This window comes from Dendrobates tinctorius, unplaced genomic scaffold, assembly GCF_039654945.1.
Source record: "Dendrobates tinctorius isolate UK_male_01 unplaced genomic scaffold, ASM3965494v1 ptg000254l, whole genome shotgun sequence".
In the NCBI taxonomy this organism is placed as follows: Eukaryota; Metazoa; Chordata; class Amphibia; order Anura; family Dendrobatidae; genus Dendrobates; species Dendrobates tinctorius.
In genome coordinates this window covers 18,198,137-18,214,977 of record NW_027361921.1, presented here as the reverse complement: position 1 = coordinate 18,214,977, position 16,841 = coordinate 18,198,137, and the positions used below count along the sequence as shown (strand labels likewise).

The following is a 16,841-nucleotide window of genomic DNA, read 5'->3' as shown; positions in this document are numbered from 1 at the left end:
TGCTTGCTCTTGGTGGTTAGTAAGTCGTTAGTGACTTTAGCTAGGGCTGTTTCAGTTGAGTGATGCGGTCAGAAGCCAGATTGTAACCGGTCAAAGAGGGAACAGGAGGAGAGGTGGGAGGATAGTTCAAGATATACATGCTGTTCCAGTAGTTTTGAAGCGTAAGGGAGAAGAGATATTGGGTGATAGACACAGAGGATGGGTCAAGGGAGGGCTTTTTGAGGATGGGTGTGATTGAGGCAAGTTTGAAGGATGAGGGAAAGACACCATTTGTAAGTGAAAGGTTGAAGAGGTGTGATAGAGATGGGATGAAGACTGTGGCCAAGTTAGGGATGAAGTGAGACGGGAATGGGTCGAGGGCACAAATGGTGAGGTGTGATCTTGACAGAAGGGTGGAGAGCTCATCTTCTGTCATGGTGGAGAAGCTGGCTTTTGAAGAACAGGGCTGAGCGGGTAAGAGGGGCATTGGGGGCTGCGGACAAAAGTTTAAGTATGAGTTGGACCTGTGCAGTAAGTGCATTCTTTCACATGGACTTACAGGTATTAACTAAATTATGTGTCTGATTACGGAATACTTAGACAATTTTTTATTATTAAATAGCATGAAGTGTCTTTCTGTATTGGTTTTAATTTAACAACAGCTACCAGTTACCAATCATTCACCAGTAGCCACATATGTTGAGGTCACTTGGACGTAAAGCTGTGTTTGCATTAAAGCACTCAAAAGTAATTCAATAATGTCCCAGGAGATCTCACACATAACTTTTTCTATTTCAGTGAGGAGCTATATCTACAGTGCATCACAACTGCTTTGGGCAGCAAAATGGCACCACAGGATGCCAACCTTTTCATGGCTAAACTGGAAAATGACTTTTTAAGTATCCTGCTTCATTAAACCCTTGACCTTTTTCCGTTACATCTATGACATATTAATAATCTGAAATGGTTCTGAACAAGTACTTCTAAAATTCCATGACAAATTCAATACATTTCATCTCACCATAAACTTGACATTGGACCACTCAAAAACAGAAATCAACTTTCTTGATACCACCATAAAAATTCAAAATGGTTCAATCCGGACATCAGTGTACCGGAAACCAATTGACCATCCCGCATATTGAGTTATGCGGGAGCAGGATGCTAAAAAGTCATTTTCCAGTTTAGTAATGAAAAGGTTGGCATAGACTGATTAATTCTGATAGGACAGCTTCCATACGAAACACATTGAAACGTCCATCATTTACAGCCAGGCTCTTAGATATAATCGTATCAGTTCCAGCCCAATGAACAGGGATGAACACTTAACTCATCTTAAAAATACATTTTTAAACCAAGGCTACTATTCCACCTCCACTGATTATCAGATCATTAGAGCCAGAAAGATCTCTAGAAGTCAATTGCTTCAATATGGATAAAAAGAGGAAAATAATCATGTACCTCTTGTGGTGACCTACAACCTACAGCTAGAAGTACTGAAAAAACTGCTAAAAAACTTCACCATATCCTACACAAGGATTACCAGCTTAAAACAATATTCAAAGACCCTCCCCTTGCTATGATACAGGCAAACTTATATTTTAAGGTGCATCATAATCCGAACTTCAGTACACTTGGATACATCAAGAAGAACTTATCCTTGCTATGTGAGGAGCTGCAAAACCTGCATTCAATGTAGAGACCAAAGACAGGATACAGATACCCAGACACAGCAGGACTGTAATATTCCCTGGACTTTCACATGTTCCTCTTCCAATGTGGTGTACTTAATTCTGTGCACTATATGTCCTATTGGTGGTCTCTATGTTCCAGAAACAGGAGAGAAACTGAGAACAAGGATGAGGTCTCATGGTGGCAAGATTACAAACAAAAAAAAACCCCATCTATCTGAGGCCAAACATTTCTGTTGTCCAGAACACAACATAAACTATGTTAAAATTCTCATTTTAAAAACAACTTCATACAGTATAACAAAACACTGCAAGGTTTGAGAATACAAATACTAAAGTCTTTGATTCCCTCCACACAGTATTAAATGTGTCAGGAGGATTTATGACTTACTACAAAATCTTAGGGATCAGCTCAAGAGACAGGAGGGCACCAGATTTCTGATCTTACTTGGACATTGGGACTATAAAACTTTCACACCACTAATCTAAGCTAATTAAGGATTCACTCTCTAAGCTCAATTTCTTTGTTTATTTAAATGACCATTTATTATGTCATGCTTATGCTCTTTTTGCTTCTATACTTGTCTTTCTTCAGATACCTTGTTATAACATGCCCGATGAAGAGACCCAAAAGCATGCTTTGTTACATCATTTACAGTATATACTAGTATGTAAGCCGAGATTTTCAGCCCATTTTTTTGGTCTGAAAGTCCCCCTCTCGGCTTATACACAAGTCATATACGCCAGTGGGTCAGCGGGGGAGGGGGAGCAGGGGGTGTCAGATCATACTTACCCCCCCTGGCGCGGTCTCTGCAGCCCCCCTGCTTCTCCCATGGTCTCAGGCTCCTTCCTTCATATTGATGACTTTAATGAGCGGTACCACATAACTGCTGAAGCGGGGCTGTAGAGACCACGCCAGGAGGGGGTAAGTATATGCAATATTCACCTGTCCCCGGTCCACTGCTGCGGCCGCTCTGTCCTCCGCGTCCTCTGGCTGTGATGTTCAGGTCAGAGGGTGCAGTGATGTAGTTAGTGCGCGCAGTGCCTTCTGCTGCCTGAACGTCACTGACAGAGGACCTGGAGGACAGAGCTGCAGTGGTGGTGGTCCTGAGCCAGCGGTGACACCGGCACATGGCCCCCAGCGACGAGAGGTGAGTATGTCATATTTTTTATTTGCAGCAGCAGTGGCAGCAGCATATGGGGGCATAATATATGGGGCAGCATATGGGGGCATAATATATGGGGCAGCATATCGGGGCATAATATATGGGGCAGCATATCGGGGCATAATCTATGGAGCATCTTATGGGGCATATTCTATAGAGCATTTTATGGGGCAGCATATGGGAGCATAATCCATGGAGCATCTAATGGAGCATCTTATGGGGGCATAATCTATGGAGCAGCATATGGGGCATAAGCTATGGAGCATCTTATGGGGCATAAGTTATGGAGCATTTTATTGAGCATCTTATGGGGGCATAATCTATGGAGCATTTTATGGAGAAGCATACGGAGCATTTTATGGGGCAGCATATGGGGCATAATCTATGGAGCATCTTATGGGGCCATAACCTTTATGGAGCAGCATATGGGGGCATAATCTATGAAGCATCTTATGGGGCATAATCTATGGAGCAGCATATGGGGCATATTATTCTATGGAGCATCTTAAGGGGCCATTATTAACCTTTGTGCAGCATTATATGGGGTGCATTTTGTATGGAGCATCTTATGGGCCTGTTGTGAGCTCATCTGTTCATTCATCTTTTGTGTCCAAGGATCTCCCTCTTCTGGTGAAGGAAGGTAGTGAGGCTGATTACCAAACACCTGATCAAGTGGATGGTGACTGGGTAACGGGAACTTCTGACTGGATATAAGGCAGCCGACGCCCTTCTGATTCGCTGGTGATTTCTCTGCTGGATTCTTGGAGACCAGCCTGATTCCTGCTTCCCAAAGATAAGTTTTTGCTCTGCTATTGAACTTATTAGTTTTGGTTTTGCTTACCTTGTTTTTTTGGAGTTCAGCCATCCCCGGCCGGGGGTGTGCTGGATTCTTTTTCCTTGATCAGTGTTCTCTATTGCTCTGCTTCCAGAATATTCTGAGTGCTGATATAGGGTTTGAAGTCTAGTGACTTCAGGGTCTCATTTTTACCCTTGGCCGAATTTGCTTTAAATAATAGAGCTAGTTCTGCCACTTTGATGTCACCCTTTTTCTGTAAGTTTGGGTTTCATCCTCGATTTTCTTCAGGGAAGAAGGAGTCTTCTGCCTGTCCAGGGGTTGACACTGTGGTGGAAAGAATGCAGCAGATTTGGGACCAAGTGGTGGATAAGTTGTCTCTTTCCCAGGAAAAGGCCCAGCGGTTTTCTAACCGGCATAGGACCATTGGTCCCCGGTTTAAGGTGGGTGATATGGTCTGGTTGTCATCAAAGAATATCTCTATGAAAGTGGCTTCTCCAAAGTTTAAACCTAGATTTATTGGACCTTACAAGATTTTGGAGATTATTAATCCGGTCTCTTTTCGGTTGGCTCTTCCTGTCACATTTAAGAGTCATAATGTGTTTCATAAGTCCTTGTTGAAGAGGTTTGTTGAACCAGTGGTTTCTATGGCGGCACCTCCTGACCCTGTGTTGGTTGAAGGTAACATGGAATATGAGGTAGAGAAGATACTGGATTCTCGTCTGGCTAGACGGAGACTCCAGTATTTAGTTAAGTGGAAGGGTTATGGTCAGAAGGATAATTCCTGGGTCTCTGCCTCGGATATTCATGACGAAAGATTGGTGCGTGCTTTTCATCGAGCTCATCCTGATCGGCCTGGTGGGTTGGATGAGGGTTCAGTGACCCCTCCTCAAGGGGGAGGTACTGTTGTGAGCTCATCTGTTCATTCATCTTTTGTGTCCGAGGATCTCCCTCTTCTGGTGAAGGAAGGTAGTGAGGCTGATTACCAAACACCTGATCAGGTGGATGGTGACTGGGTAACAGGAACTTCTGACTGGATATAAGGCAGCCGTCGCCCTTCTGAGTCGCTGGTGATTTATCTGCTGGATTCTTGGAGTCCAGTCTGATTCCTGCTTCCCAAAGATAAGTTTTTGCTCTGCTATTGAACTTATTAGTTTTGGTTTTGTTTACCTTGTTTTTTGCAGTTCAGCCATCCCCGGCCGGGGGTGTGCTGGATTCTTTTTCCTTGATCAGTGTTCTCTTTTGCTCTGCTTCCAGAATATTCTGAGTGCTGATATAGGGTTTGAAGTCTAGTGACTTCATGGTCCTTTTTGCTTATCAGTTGTGTTGGTAATATTTTTAGCAGGGTTTTCTCGGATTGCAGACAGCAGCTTTTCTATCCTGTCCTTTTTAGTTAGCTTGGGCCCCATCGTTTGCTCAACCTATCTTTCTATCTGTGTTAGTGTTTTCATCTTGCTTCACCGTCATTATATGTTGGGGGCTGCCTATTGCTTTGGGGTCTGCTCTGGGGCAGTCAGTTTTTCCCTTTTCTCTCTTTAGGCTTATGTAGATCTCCGGCTGTGACTTGGTGTCTAGGATCACCGTAGGAACACTCCACGGTTACTGCTAGTTGTGTGATAGGATTAGGGGTCTGCAATCCGCTAGTTTCCAACCTCTCTGTTTTTCTGGGCTGAGCTTGTGTTTTGTTTTTTCCTTCTCGGTGACTCAATTATAACAGGGGCCATCATGAATTGTATGGCGCATTATAAGGGGCTCCTGATTCAATATAGATATTCAAAAACATTTAACGTACTGATGTCTCAATTACTTTAACTTTTATTGGTAACTATTTTTATTTTTGAAATTTACCTGTAGCTGCTGCATTTTCCACCCTAGGCTTATATGTGAGTCAATAAGTTTTCCCAGTTTTTTGTGGCAAAATTAAGGGCTTATACACGAGTATATACGGTATTTTATTTTTGTTAGCCATTAAAAGGTATCATAACTACAGCATTATTATTTTGTTTCTCCCACTGAGAACAATCAATATTTTTTTAACTGGCTAACACGGTGCCAAACCCTTTCTTCCTCAAAATTTTAGAACATAAGAAGAGCATTGTTAAAACATTTTAAAGAAGTTGAACATCACTGGTCTCTTTTAAAAGCAGTGGCACACATGTCCAGAGGTTGTGTATGATATTACAGTGCACATGTGCCATAACATATCCAACCCATTGGCAAGTGTGGCACAGATCAGGAAAAAACTTGTGTTTTGTTAATCCTGCAGAATCCTTTAAACTAAAGCAAACTGAAAGTTACAACTTTTGTTGAAATCAATAAAAAAAAATAAAAAATGTGAAAGTACCAATGGCTTTCTGTTCATAATCATCAGCCAAAGTCATCATGTCTTCAGAAGTGTCTGTATCTTCTTCTTCTTTTGAAAGCTCTTTTAACATCTTACTGCAAGCTAAAGCTGCTGCTATACAATCGTGACACTAGAAATAACAAAAGGTAATCCAGAGGTAAAAGATACTATTTTTCCAGGAATATAAGGCATTATTTAATTTACTTTCAGTATGTAATACTGTAGCGGCATTTTAATTTTGATTTCATAAGTCAATAGTCCACTTGAAAATAGGTAACTTTATAATATTTCTTATCAAAGAAATTTGTTTCTTTAACGTCCTGGATTGATTTTCCATTCTCAATTCATGAGTAAAATATATAAATCCTGTATTCAGCAAAGACCTATTTTACACCTACTAAGATAGGAGATGACAGTTGGTGTTTTAAACCCCTTTCTGCCATTGGACGTACTATCCCATCCAGGTGCCCTGGGACTTACTGCCCATGGACGGGATAGTACATCATGGGCGATCATCCGTGCTCCCAGGGGGAGTGCGGCTGATCGCAGCTGAGTGTCAGCTGATTCTCACAGCTGACACCTGGCACTAAGTACCAGGAGCGGTCACAGACTGCTCCACGCACTTCATCCCCTGGAACACTGCAATCTAACGTGTTTGCAGCGTTCTGGAGCCGGCAGAGGGGCTGACAGCCCCTCTGCCTTTGGATCGGAGACCATGCGGCATGATGAGGGGTCCTGATCGCTGCCATGAAGACCCGATGTCATCATGATGACATCCGGGTCTCCAGACCTGAGAGACTTCCTGTCATGTGCAGTGATGACCAGGAAGTCTCTCAGGTTAGTGTATAAAAGCTGCAGATCTGCATGCTAGAGAAGCGAACAGCCTGCACAAAATGAGTGTCCCATAGTGAGGCAAAGTGTAAACGTAAGAATTAAACAAAAAAATTTTTAAAAATAATTGTAAGAATATTTTAAAAAATAATACTAAAATATCGATATTTATTCCATGAAAAAATAAATATTTGAATTAACCCCTTCACCCCCAAGGGTGGTTTGCACGTTCATGACCGGGCCAATTTTTACAATTCTGACCACTGTACCTTTATGAGGTCATAACTCTCGAACGCTTCCATGGATCCCGGTGATTCTGACATTGTTTTCTCGTGACATATTGTACTTCATGATAGTGGTAAAATTTCATTCAAATAACTTGCGTTTATTTGTGAAAAAAATGGAAATTTGGCGAAAATTTTGAAAATTTCGCAATTTTCCAACTTTGAATTTTTATGCCCTTAAATCACAGAGATACGGCACACAAAAAACTTGATAACTAACATTTTCCACATGTTTACTTTACATCAGCACAATTTTGGAACCAAAATTTTTTTTTGTTCGGAAGTTATAAGGGTTAAAAGTTGACCAGCGATTTCTCATTTTTACAACACCATTTTATTTTTAGGACCACATCACATTTGAAGCCACTTTGAGGGGTCTATATGATAGAAAATACCCAAAAGTGACACCATTCTAAAAACTGCACCCCTTAAGGTGCTCAAAACCACATTCAAGAAGTTTATTAACCCTTTAGGTGCGTCACAGGAATTTTTTTGAATATTTAAAAAAAAATGAACATCTAACTTTTTTTCATAAAAAAAATACTTCAAGTTCAATTTTTTTTATTTTACCAAGGGTAACAGGAGAAATTGAACTGCAAAAGTTATTGTGCAATTTGTCCTGAGTACGCAGATACCTGATATGTGGGGGGGAACGACTGTTTCGGCACATGGCAGAGCTCAGAATGGAAGGAGCGCCGTTTGACTTTTTCAATGCAAAATTGGCTGGAATTCAGATTGGACGCCATGTCACGTTTGGAGAGTCCCTGATGTACCTAAACAGTGGAAACCCCCTACAAGTGACCCCATTTTGGAAACTAGACCCCCCCAAGGAACTTATCTAGATATGTGGTGAGAACTTTGAACCCACAAGGGCTTTACAGAAGTTTATAACGTACAGCGGTACAATTAAAAAATCATATTTTTTCCACAAAAATGATCTTTTCACCCCAATTTTTATTTTCCCAAGGGTAGCAGGACCCTAAAAGTTATTGTGCAATTTGTCCTGAGTACGCTGATACCCCACATGTGGGGATAAACCACTATTTGGGCGCATGGCAGAGCTCGGAAGGGAAGCAGCGCCATTTGACGTTTTTGGCTGGAATTGAGATCGGACACCATGTCGCGTTTGGAAAACCCCTGATGTACCAAAACAGTGGAAACCCCCCACAAATGACACCATTTTGGAAAATAGACCCCCTAAGGAACTTATCTAGATGTGTGGTGAGAACTTTGAACCCCCATGGGCTTCACAGAAGTTTATAACATAAAGCCATACAATTAAAAAATCATATTTTTTCAACAAAAATGATCTTTTCACCCTCAATTCTTATTTTTCCAAGGGTAACAGGACCCTAAAAGTTATTGTGCAATTTGTCCTGAGTACGCTGATACCCCACATGTGGGGGTAAACCACTATTTGGGCGCATGGCAGAGCTCAGAAGGGAAGCAGCGCCATTTGACGTTTTTGGCTGGAATTGAGATCGGACACCATGTCGCGTTTGGAAAACTCCTGATGTACCAAAACAGTGGAAACCCCCCACAAATGACACCATTTTGGAAACTAGACCCCCTAAGTAACTTATCTAGATGTGTGGTGAGCACTTTGACCCCCCCAGTGCTTCACAGACGTTTACAACGCCCGGGCGTGAAAATAAAAAATTCGTATTTTTTCCACAAACATGATCTTTTAGTCACCATTTTTTTATTTTCCCAAGGGTAGCAGGATAAATTGGACCCCAAAAGTTGTTGTCCAATTTGTCCTGAGTACGCTGCTACCCCATATGTGGGAGAAAACTACTGTATGGGCACACGTCGGGGCTCGGAAGGGAAGTAGTGACGTTTTGGAATGCAGACTTTGATGGAATGGTCTGCGGGTGTCATGTTGCCTTTGGAGAGCCCCTAATGTACCTAAACAGTGGAAACCCCCCACAAATGACACCATTTTGTAAACTAGACCCCCCAAGGAACTTATCTAGATGTGTGGTGAGCACTTTGACCCCCCCAGTGCTTCACAGAAGTTTACAACGCCCGGGCGTGAAAATAAAAAATTCATATTTTTTCCACAAACATGATCTTTTAGTCACCATTTTTTTATTTTCCCAAGGGTATCAGGAGAAATTGGACCCCAAAAGTTGTTGTCCAATTTGTCCTGAGTACGCTGCTACCCCATATGTGGGAGAAAACTACTGTATGGGCACACGTCGGGGCTCGGAAGGGAAGTAGTGACGTTTTGGAATGCAGACTTTGATGGAATGGTCTGCGGGTGTCATGTTGCCTTTGGAGAGCCCCTAATGTACCTAAACAGTGGAAACCCCCCACAAATGACACCATTTTGTAAACTAGACCCCCCAAGGAACTTATCTAGATGTGTGGTGAGCACTTTGACCCCCCCAGTGCTTCACAGAAGTTTACAACGCCCGGGCGTGAAAATAAAAAATTCGTATTTTTTCCACAAACATGATCTTTTAGTCACCATTTTTTTATTTTCCCAAGGGTACCAGGATAAATTGGACCCCAAAAGTTGTTGTCCAATTTGTCCTGAGTACGCTGCTACCCCATATGTGGGAGAAAACTACTGTATGGGCACACGTCGGGGCTCGGAAGGGAAGTAGTGACGTTTTGGAATGCAGACTTTGATGGAATGGTCTGCGGGTGTCATGTTGCCTTTGGAGAGCCCCTGATGTACCTAAACTATTGAAACTCCCCACAAGTGACCCCAGTTTGGACACTAGACCCCCCACGGAACTTATCTAGATGTGTGGTGAGCACTTTGAACCCCCAAGTGCTTCACAGAAGTTTATAACACTCGGATGTGAAAATAAAAAAATCATTTTTTTCCACAAAAATGATATTTTTGCCCCCAATTTTTTATTTTCCTAAGGGTAACAGGAGAAATTGGACCCCAAAAATTGTTTTGCAATTTGTCCTGAGTAGGCTGCTACCCTACATGTGGGGGTAAAACACTGTTTGGGCGCATAGCAGAGCTTGGAAGGGAAGGAGCACCATTTGACTTTTTCAACTCAGAATTGGCTGGAATTGAGATCAGACGCCATGTTGCATTTGGAGAGCCCCTGATGTGCCCAAACAGTGGAAACCCCCAATTCTAACTCCAACCCGAACCCCAACACGCCCCTAACCCTAGCCCTAACCCTAGCCCTAACCCTAGCCCTAGCCCTAGCCCTAACCCTAGCCCTAACCCTAGCCCTAACCCTACCCCAACACACCCCTAGCCCTAACCCTAGCCCTAACCCTAATGGAAAAATGGAAATAAATACTTTTTTTTATTTTATTATTTTTCCCTAACTAAGGGGGTGATAACGGGGGGTTTGATTTACTATTTATGGCGGTTTTTATGTTTGGCGGCTGTCGCACGCTAAAAGACGCTTTTTATTGTAAAAATAGTTTTTGCATCACCACATATTGAGAGCTATAATTTTTCCTTATTTTGACCCACCGAGTCATGTAAGGTCTTATTTTTTGCGGGACGAGTTGACGTTTTTATTGTTACCATTTTCGGGCACGTGAAATTTTTTGATCGCTTTTTATTCCGATTTTTGAGACGCAGAATGAACAAAAACCAGCGTTTCATGAATTTCTTTTGGGGGGGGTGCGTTTACACCGTTCCGCGTGCGGTAAAATTGATAAAGCGGTTTTATTCTTCGGGTCAGTATGGTTACAGCGATACCTCATTTAGGTCGTTTTTTTATGTTTTTGTCGGTTTTATGCAATGAAAACTATTTTATATAAAAAATAATTATTTTTGCATCGCTTTATTCTGCGAGTTATAACTTTTTTATTTTTTCGCTGATGATGCTGTGTGGCAGCTTGTTTTTTGCGGGACAAGATGACGTTTTCAGCGGTACCATGGATATTTATATGCGTCTTTTTGATCGCGCGTTATTGCACTTTTTGTTTGGCGGTATGATAATAAATCATTATTTTTTGCTTCGTTTTTTATTTTTATTTTTTAAGGGGTTCGCTAAAGGGGTTAACTATTGGGACAGTTTTATAGGGCAGGTCGTTACGGACACGGCGATACCTAATATGTGTACTTTTATTGGTTTTTTTTTTCTATTATTTTCAAAAAATGAATTTATTGGGGAATATTTTTTTTTTTTTTTACTAATTTATTTGGCGATTTTTTAAAATTTATTTTTACACTTTTTTTAAATTTTTTTTTTACTTTATTACATAGTCCCAGGTGGGACATCACTGTCCTGTGACAGATCGCTGATCTGTCACATCACAGATCACTGTGACAGATCAGCAATCTGTCACAGGCAGTGCACAAGGCTTCCTCATGCCTGCGCTTTGCAGGCACTGAGGAAGCCAGCTTCCCCAGGCCCCCGAAGGCCCCCGTCGCCATCTTGGATTCGGGGGCCTGGAGGAAAGGAGCCCCCCGCAGCAGCGCTGCACATTGCGCTGCCGTGGGGGGCTCAGGGAAGCACGGAGGGAGCCCCCTCCCTGCCGATGCTTCCCTTTAACTCCCGGTACACCGCGATCGCGTTTGATCGCGGTGTGCAAGGGGTTAACGTGTCGGGGGCGGTCCGTGACCGCCCCTGACACATTGTGCCGGGTGTCAGCTGTGATAATCAACTGACACCCGGCCGCGATCAGCGGCGCTCACCACGTGGGCACCGCTGATCGTGGTAGACGTACTATCCCGTCCCCGGTCATACGGGCCCGGGTACCGTGGACGGGATAGTACGTCTCATGTCAGGAAGGGGTTAAAAGTAAAAAATCTAGACAACAAAAGTACACATATTTGGTATCGCCGCTTCCGTATCGACCCAACCTGTAAAACTGTCCCACTAGTTATCCCCTTTAGTGAACACCATTAAAAAAAAAAACAAGGCAAAAAAGCAATGCTTTATCATCATACCGCCGAACAAAAAGTGGAATAACACACGATCAAAAAGGCGGATATAAATAAACATGGCACCGCTGAAAATGTCATCTTGTCCCGCAAAAAAAAAAGCCACCACACAGCTCCATTAACAGAAAAATAAAAAAGTTATAGCTCTTAGAATAAAGGGATGCAAAATAATTATTTTTTATAAAAAATAGTTTTTATTGTATAAAAGCGACAAAATATAAAAAAATTATATAAATGAAGTATCGCTGTCATCCAACTGACCCGAAGAATAAAACTGCTTTATCAATTTTATTACATGTGGACCAGTATAAACGCACCCACCCCCAAAAAAAAATCATGAGTTGCTGGTTTTTGTTAATTCTGCCTCCCAAAAATCAGAATAAAAAGTGCTCAAAAAATGTCATATGCCCGAAAATGGTACCGATAAAAACATCAACTCGTCCCGTAAAAAACAAGACCTCAATTGACTGTGTGGGCCAAAATATGGAAAAATTATAGCTCTCAAAAAGTAGTGATGCAAAAACTATATTTTTTAATTGGTAGTAGGGGGCACTAGTAAAAAGAGGGAGAGAGGGATACCTGCTGCAAACAGAACAGCACACCACCAAAGTACTGTAGTCAGAGGTTATACACAAAATTCAATAAAAATGTTTGCACTATGATAATCGCTCTCAAGTAATGAATATAAAAGGAGAGCTCAATTATGAGTTGTAATGTCATAAAATAATATAATGAGCATAATAATAGTCCTAACACATTCGGTGGGAACTAAGGATTTGACTCATTGCAGTAGCCTCAGATGATGTTCTGAGGTACATCCATGTAAAAACGTCATTTAATGCACTGAATTCCATGTGGGAATAATGATGACTTCTTTGTAGTATTCTTCTGGAGCGCTGTCCAATGGTGCACTAGTGTGGATAACTCACGTTAAGTACCTCTGGTAAGTGTAAAGTCGACAGGACCTTCGTGACGTCACGGGTCACGTGAGGGAATACGGGGAGCGCAATGCTCGTCATTATATTATTTTATGACATTACACCTCATAATTGAGCTTGTCGTTTATATTCATTACTTGAGAGGGATTATCATACACAAACATTTGTATTGAATTTTATGTAAAAGACATTTTTGCAAGAAAAAGTGTCTTATAGTGTGTGACAGCTGCCAAACATATAAACCCGCTATAAAAACCTGCTATAAATAGTAAATCAAACCCCCCTTTATCACCTCCTTAGTTAGGGAAAAATAATAAAATAAAAAAGTATTTATTTCCATTTTCCCATTAGGGCTAGGGTTAGGGTTAGGGTTGGGGCTAAAGTTAGGGTTAGGGTTGACGCTAAAGTTAGGGTTAGGGCTGGGGCTAAAGTTAGGGTTAAGGTTGGGGCTAAAGTTAGGATTACGGTTACGATTGGGACTAGGGTTTGGGTTGGGTTAAGGGTGTGCTATGGCTAGATTTGTGGTTAGTGTTATGGTTAGGGTTAAGGTTGTGTTGGGGTTATGGTTGGAGTTAGAATTGGGGGGTTTCCACTGTTTAGGCACATCAGGGGCTCCACACCAAGCGTGACATGGCGTCCGATCTCAATTCCTGCCAATTTTGCATTGAAAAGTCAAATGGCGCTCCCTCTCTTCCAAGCTCTGCCATGTGCCCAAACAGTGGTTTACCTGCATATATAGGGTATCAGCGTAATCAGGACAAATTGTACAACAACTTTTGGGGTCCAATTTCTCCTGTTACCATTGGTAAAATAAAGCAAATTGGATCTGAAGTAAATTTTTTGTGAAAAAAAGTTAAATGTTCTTTTCTTTAAACTTTTCAAAAATTCCTGTGAAGCGCCTGAAGGGTTAATAAACTTCTAGAATGTGGTTTTGAGCACCTTGAGGGGTACAGTGTTTAGAATGGTGTCAATTTTGGGTATTTTCTATCATATATGTGGCACCCCAGGAGTTCGGTTGCCACAGTGGCCTTGCCTCCCTCCAGGAGGGAGTGATGTCATGCCTGGAAACAAAGAAGGAATCTCCTTACCAGGTAGTTCCAGCATACAGCACAGTTCCTGCTCCAGGCCAGCAGAGGGAGCTCTAAACCTAACTTCTGGGGGGCTGCTCTCTGGTCACGAGGAGGAAGTTAGTATTAGTTAGAGCGTGAATAGGATTGAGACAGGAAGAGTGGAGAGAAGCTGGGGACAGGAGTTATAGCTGAGCTCACCCCCAGGCTTGAGCACCAGAGACCAGACCCCAGAGTCCGAGGCTGTGTGGGTACCAAAGCCCTAGCAGCAGAATTCAGAGGACAGAAGACCGCAGATCCTCTTTCCCCAACTGATACTCGATGACACAGCAGCACATGTGAGCCAGAGATGCCAGATAGAAGCGATCCCTGAAGCAGGCTACAGTTGCCTGTCATGCAAGTGGAGTTCTACCTAAGTAGCAGAGAGAGAGGAACTTGAATAGAGTTCACAGCAGCAAGTACCTCAGAGAATAGCACTAGAAAGGAGGCCTCACAACCCACCTGAATAAGGAGATTCCTAAATTGCTTACAGGCTGACCGACTCCAGAAACATCTGTAATCTGAGCTTCAGACTATACCTGTACAGCTTAGTAAAAGGTAAAGGAAACTGCACTCTGTTGTTGTCAAGATGTGACTGGCCCTGCGTGGCGCAACCCGCCGACTGGTCAGTCACAAAACCAACAGAGACAAACAAGGGGACACCGGGGACACAATTACAATGGTGTGCCCTGCAATAGGGACCGGGGAAATGGACACCTCCTTCACTCTCCTAAGGAAGTGCCCTGAACTCTCCTGACGTTCCCTATACAGGCTCTTTCAACCTATCGCCGAACAGTATACCTTGGTCCCTCACTTGCCCTGCATCTAACCCTTACTAGGGAACTAGCAAGTGCGGACACTGGTCCTCACTGCTGTACTAATAAAACACCAAGGAAAATAACAGACAGGGAAAAACAAACAACACTTAGCCTTCTCTGTCGTCATGCACTGGATAGCAGAGTAAGGCACCCGAACACCGCTTTCAGCTGTATGGCAACTGCACCACATAAGCTGCTAATACCACTGCTCCAGATAGCTCCTCTCTTTAGAACGGTTGGTTTCCAAAGAAACTGTAGTACCAACAGTCAGCTGGTGTAACAGGTGACCTTATATAGGAAGGAGGGAGTGATCACCACCAGCAATAACAGACTCACAAAACATGTAGTAACACCAGCGGCCACCAGGGGCAAAAACTGATATTAATCCCCGATGGCCTGAAAGGAAAAAAGTTTATATATGAGAAGCCCACACTGACAGATCCAAAAATGGATCGTGACAGTTGTGTCCTCTAATTAATCCTGCATCACCTATCCAAGTCTGCTACATCTATCATCATCAAATACAACATCTTCTCTATAACAACTGCCCAAGGGCAAAGCTTTGCCTGTGGAGAGCTGTACCAACTCGGCTGCATTACCACCAGTCCAAAGGATCTGCCCGGCAGTGCTGGTCACCTTTGACCAGAAACCACAGGTGCGTCACGAACACTTTAACACAAACCTCATTTTAAACTTTATCATTCCTTGTAAATATTTCCCTTTAATTGGAAGCCCAGGGCCACGGAATGGGTCACCGCTGCCGCGACACATCCCCTTTAAGAAGTGGCCCGGTACCAAGTATACCCCACTGACCTGGTGAGCGATCCAACTTGGCGTCACAAACAGGATCCTTACCCCTGTATTGTCGGGTACTGTATGCCTTTGATTTTGCAGGAACTGGGTGAATTGCCGCCATTACAGATCCACACGGCACGCGGGAAGCAGAAGGAACTTGCCGGCATGGGCGGAGCCCGAGAGAGAGCGTGAAAAGAGAAGTGCTGCATGCGCTCAGATAACAGCTTTCAGAGAACAGGGAGCTGAGGCCTGGAATCCCGGCGCACACCGTTCAGCCCGCTGAAGGAGCAATAGCCTGGTAAGCCAGTGGAATCTCAGAGCCTGGCTAAGATTCACTAGGGGGGAAGAGAATGTCTAGTGCAGGAGAAGATCTAGCAGCGGATGCAGCCGCAGCCCCCATGGCATCGCAAGAATCAGAGGTAGGTGCAGCCGCAGCACCCATAATACAGCAGTATCCGGTGGTCGGCGCAGTCGCAGCCCCCAAAGCGCCACAAGATCCGGTGACCTCCGCTGCAGTCCCTATAATTCCGCTATCAATGCCATATATACCAGGAGCGGCCTGGCTACCGCAATACTCAGGAGAGTCACATACCCTGAGCGATTTCAAGGAGAGACTATGCAGTTTATTTGAAGTGTACCCCCTGTCTGAAAGCCAAAAATTAAACATTCTCATTCGACAGTTAACTGGTGCAGCTCAAAAGAGAATTAAAGTCCTGGCAGGACACTGATAAAGAGACTGTTAAGCAAGTTCTGGCTAAGCTGAGGAGCACCTTTGACATCTGCACTGCAGCAGAAATGAAAATGAGGCTCTTTGGGTGCAAACAAAGGGTGCTGGACAGTATACGGGACTATGCTCTTAACCTTCAAGAGGCGCTGCGGGCCGTAAGCAGATTTACTCAGACAGCGTGCAGGATGGAGACAGATTGTTAAAGGAGCAATTTATTGAGGGACTCCTGTCCAGCACCCACAGGACACAGCTGCGCATCGTGGCCCTATAAAACCTTGACCTGAACTTTGCAGACTTTAAAAATAAGGTTATCTGGGTGCTGCGCAAACCAAATGCCAGCCACCCAGTGTCCCCTGGGCGCCCAGCAATTACATACCACCAGTAGGCGGCATCCTTCCCTCAGGCCCCTGTTAAGGCTGACGCACAGACCCTGGATAATGATCTATCTGCAGAACTATGTCTTCAGGTCCAGGAGCTGACCAAAAGTGTGGCT

At 43.3% G+C, this 16,841-nt stretch overlaps 1 protein-coding gene across 1 annotated transcript in view; it reads right to left on the bottom strand.

Moving 5' to 3' along the window:
* TRPM2 (transient receptor potential cation channel subfamily M member 2) overlaps window positions 1-16,841 on the bottom strand; it is a 1,217,227-nt gene that overhangs the window by 761,449 nt on the left and 438,937 nt on the right. The window contains exon 15 of the mRNA XM_073558209.1: window positions 5,974-6,103. Within this exon, the coding sequence (XP_073414310.1) occupies window positions 5,974-6,103 (130 nt within the window). The remainder of the gene's footprint in view (window positions 1-5,973; window positions 6,104-16,841) is intronic.